Here is a 5,000-nt window from a genome sequence, read left to right on the forward strand (position 1 = left end):
TGTGTTTACAAGTATTTTCCCTTCTGTTGTATTTACAAGAAGTGTATTTACAACAGTTGCACCTGTTCACCCCCCTCGGAGATCAAACCTGCTACCTTGCCAACTACAACGGTCCGGCAATGGGAGACACAGTACGATACCACAAGAGACCATTCTCTTGGCCCAACAGCACAAGACTATATGAGGCTATTGGAGGGAGGTTTACCAACGTTCCACGCCAACTCTGCTAGTTAGCCTCCGTTACACAGGCACCATGTTTTGGTTTTTCTTTTTGTTTTTGTTTTGTCAACACCTTCTGCTTCTCCAGACACTGCTTTCAATGTAAATCACCTGATGTCTGGTCCAGACACTGCTCTCAATGTAAATCACCTGATGTCTGGTCCAGACACTACACTGCTCTCAATGTAAATCACCTGAAATCTGGTCCAGACACTGCTTTCAATGTACATCACCTGATATCTGGTCCAGACACTTAACTGCTTTCAATCTAAATCACCTGAAATCTGATCCAGACACTACACTGCTCTCAATGTAAATCACCTGAAATCTGGTCCAGACACTGCTTTCAATCTAAATCACCTGTTGTCTGATCCAGACACTACACTGCTCTCAATGTAAATCACCTGAAATCTGGTCCAGACACTGCTCTCAATGTAAATCACCTGATGTCTGGTCCAGACACTGCTTTCAATGTACATCACCTGATGTCTGGTCCAGACACTGCTTTCAATGTAAATCATACCCAAGTCATTGCTAAAAATCAGATTCACATACAATTCTCTTCAGTGGTGTAGTCTACTTTATGGTGGGTATACTGTATATTTGAGCATTTTCTGAAGTGGGTATACTGTATATATTTGTGCTATTCAAAATAATGGATCAATCAATTTTAAGTGGGTATAATGAAATCCCTGAAATGTAGAAGTGGGTATACTCCGTGTATACCCGCGTTCTACGTAGACTACACCACTGATTCTCTTGGAGTTTTAGCGTTGTATTGTATTCACATTCACGCTCAATAACTCCCTTTCAGGGACCGTTTAAACAGAGATTCTTTAAGTATATATCTCTCTACTCTCTCTGGTCTCAGCGTGTAGAATTGAGTCATCAGTAGTTTCAGAATGAGCAAGGACAAATCACTAAACTGATATCTGAACATTCTGTGACAGTTTGGAAATTACACAAATTCATACATCTAAAATACATACTTTTCCATATATTTAACACCTGTAAAATAGATCAAATGTGTTTTTAGTTTTTGCAACTTTTTATACTACTCCCATATAGCCTAGAACTCAGTTTTAAAAATTCCACAGTACTGTATTTATAATTCCACAGTATTTGTTTATTTATAGAGAACTCAATATGTTATTACTGATTATTTGCAGTGAGAACTCAAGATGTTATTTCTGTTTATTTGCAGTGAGAACTCAAGATGTTATTTCTGTTTATTTGCAGTGAGAACTCAAGATGTTATTGCTGATTATTTCTAGAGAACTCAATATGTTATTGCTGATTATTTGCAGTGAGAACTCAAGATGTTATTTCTGTTTATTTGCAGTGAGAACTCAAGATGTTATTGCTGATTATTTACAGTGAGAACTCAAGATGTTATTGCTGATTATTTACAGTGAGAACTCAAGATGTTATTGCTGATTATTTCTAGAGAACTCAAGATGTTATTGCTGATTATTTACAGTGTAAATCACTGTAGAACTAAGAACTAAGAACTAAGAACTCAAGATGTTATTGATCTTCTCAACTTCTCCTGAAACATGTTCTAATGGCTGCCAGGATTAGGTCATAGTCATGCATGTTATATTCTATATTATACTGTTATTACGTCTTGTAATATGTTTTAGTACCATTTGTATGATTTGAAACCGCTAGCAGTGACCTGATCGCACTAGATACCGCATGTGTCAAGCTACACTTCGGGTGTATGTGGAGGTGTCAAGTGTGAATGTGTCAAGTGTGTTTGTATTCATGTGTGTGTGTCAAGTCCAGACGTCAAGACCAGGTGTGTTTGTGTGTGTCAAGTCCATTCCCACAGCACACATATCAGGTGAATGTGTGTGTGTGTGTGTGTGTGTGTGTGTGTGTGTGTGTGTGTGTGTGTGTGTGTGTGTGTGTGTGTGTGTGTGTGTGTGTGTGTGTGCGTGTGTGCGTGCGTGCGTGCGTGCGTGCGTGCGTGTGTGCGTGTGTGTGTGTGTGTGTCTAGCCCTTCAGCTCAGGTCATGTGGGTTTCCAGTTCGGTCCAGCCCCAGACGTCAGGTGTGTGTGTGTGTGTGTGTGTGTGTGTGTGTGTGTGTGTGTGTGTGTGTGTGTGTGTGTGTGTGTGTGTGTGTGTGTGTGTGTGTGTGTGTGTGTGTGTGTGTGTGTGGGCCGCTAAGGAGGTTGTTATTGTCTGTGCTAGCGGCATGCTAATGAGCTTAGCCATCATTACCGTCAATCCACTTAGCCTGTTACAGGGTGTGTGTGTGGGTGTGTGTGTGTGTTTAGGGGTGTGTGTGTGTGTGTGTTTCTGTGTGTGTCTAGGAGAGTGTGTGGCCCCACCAGTCTCATTCCTGTTGGCCACACGCTGCGAGACACACCTCACACAGAAGTTCTCACACACTCTCACTGCCAGAGAGTCCTTCTGGACCCGACCTCTCTGCTCCTCCGCTCTCTGTTGCCGAGCTCCCCGCTCCGTTGCTAAGGCCCCCGGTCCGTTGCTAAGGCCCCCGGTCGACCGTCTTCAGGCTTCCAGACTCCAGTCCTCCATCGTCGCCAGTTGTCGTCGACGACCACCTCCACCTCCATCCCGTCCCGCATCCCGTCGCCATGGCGCGCTGTGTGTTGCTAGCGGCGACCGTGCTGCTGCTGGCGCTATCCTGGTCCCCGTACCCGTCGCAGGCCGCCTTCCCGCCCACCCTCATCATGGATATGGCCAAGGTACTGCAGGTTACTATGGATACTGTGATAATAACAGGTTACTATGGATACTGTGATAATAACAGGTTACTATGGATACCGTGATAATAACAGGTTACCATGGATACTGTGATAATAACAGGTCACTATGGATACTGTGATAACTTCTGGTTACTACGACTATAATGAGGGCTCTCTACTACTACTTAACTACTACTTACTGTGATCTAATGTGATGATAACTACTGGTCACTATGGGTATTTTCCCACCGAGTCCCCTCTAAGTGAACCAAACTCAGTCCTCTTGAAGTGGACCAAAGAGTTAACCAACAGCGAAAAGACTCAGCTCTGTTTTTGTTTATATTGCGAGTGCACAAAAAGAACTGATTACACCAAAACGTGTCAGGACTCTAAAGTGAACCGTTCCAAGGCCACGTCAACAAAGCTCCAACAGCTTTGGAGCTTTCACATATTCACAAAAAATGCTGAGTCACAGGTATGAGTTTGCTGAAATGGCTGAAAGAGAATCAGTGTGAAACTGCTGTATGTTACTATGACTGATAACTGCTGTGGTTACTATGGATGCCGTGATAAATACTATGGTTACTATGGATACTGTGATAAATACTATGGTTACTATGGATGCTGTGATAAATACTATGGTTACTATGGATACTGTGATAAATACTATGGTTACTATGGATACTGAGTGTCATAGAAGCTGTGAGCCGATTCTACTGCGATACCGGATCCTACAAAAGGGTTCAAACATATAGTCTACTCGCACACGTGGGCTCCTTTTAATACGTTGGCTCAAACTATTTTTTAGACTCATTGGCTTATTGCCACACTGCCTGCAACGGACGCTTCCAAAGGGCTTTCACTCCATGCAGTGATTGGTGCTGTGAAAGACTGACTGACAAACCTAGGCTAGAGATGCACCAGACCCTGATTTTTAGGTAACGTGCCGGATACCGGATCCAATGCTTAAGATCCTGCCGGACTCAGATCCTGTGAAAAACCCTATTATCCTGCTGGATCCGGAACCGGAACCGGATCCTGTGAAAAATCTGCCGGATCCGGTGCATCTCTAATAAATAATAACATTATAAACTGTGTTTGTGTAGCACAATGCCATAGGCTACAAGGCATGCAGCTCAAAGTGCTTAACAAATGGAAAAACAACAAATAATGGAGTGAGGTAGAAAAGAGAGACAGACATAGCAGACGAATAGCAAGAGAGGAAACTATACAGATTAGAAAAAATAATTAGATAGATAAATAAATAGATGTAAAGAAAATAAGGAGTTAAAAGAATAAATGAGTAGAGAGTAAAGAGGCGTAAGGTCAGCAAGGGTTAGGCCCAGGATAAGTGATACACAGTCACAGTGAATAGGGCACTCAGCTGCGGCCCCTGGTGGCAAAGCAAAGCCTTGCAGTTCATTGTCTTGTGTTTGCCTTCACATGAAATTTAAGATTCAAGATTCAGGATTTTTATTTGTCACATGCTTACTTGTGCAAGCACAATTGGCAGTGAAATGGGGATTGCAACTGCTCTGTGCTGTGTTGGATGGTAAAAAATAAAAAATAATAAAATAAAATAAAAAACTATTAAAAAATAGTCATTGTCTTAATAATTTAAAAAGCGGATGGCTTGAGGGAAAAAACTATACGCAGTCTTTCTGTTCTACATCTTATGGAACGTAGTCGTTTCCTTGAGGGCAGCCTTGCGAACATGGAGTGACTAGGATAGAATGTAATGCTTGAACTGGCCTTGCCCCAGGGCAGACTCCTGATATGATGTTTAGTTTAGTTTAGTTTGTGAGTGTGTGTTTGTGTGTGTGCAACTGCACTTGTTGTTCTGTATATCTCCTGTGCTTTTTGTATTTGCTTGTGATGTTGGCTTGATTATGCCCTCTTTTGAAAGTCGCTTTGGTTATAAAGCGTCTGCCAAATGCAATGTAATATAATGTAAATGTAGGCTCCCATGTACATATATTGGAGAATCTAATGGCTAGTGTGTGTATGCTGTAATCTCTAGAATCTAATGGCTAGTGTGTGTATGCTGTAATCTCTAGCTGCCTTAC

The 5,000-nt window shown here is 42.2% G+C and overlaps 1 protein-coding gene across 1 annotated transcript in view; it reads left to right on the top strand.

The window, feature by feature from the left end:
• The window catches only part of rbp3 (retinol binding protein 3), a 50,613-nt gene that overhangs the window by 21,865 nt on the left and 23,748 nt on the right, over nt 1-5,000 (top strand). The window contains exon 14 of the mRNA XM_063219014.1: nt 2,742-2,934. Within this exon, the coding sequence (XP_063075084.1) occupies nt 2,742-2,934 (193 nt within the window). The remainder of the gene's footprint in view (nt 1-2,741; nt 2,935-5,000) is intronic.

The sequence above is a fragment of the Engraulis encrasicolus genome, chromosome 2 (assembly GCF_034702125.1).
Source record: "Engraulis encrasicolus isolate BLACKSEA-1 chromosome 2, IST_EnEncr_1.0, whole genome shotgun sequence".
Lineage (NCBI taxonomy): Eukaryota > Metazoa > Chordata > Actinopteri > Clupeiformes > Engraulidae > Engraulis > Engraulis encrasicolus.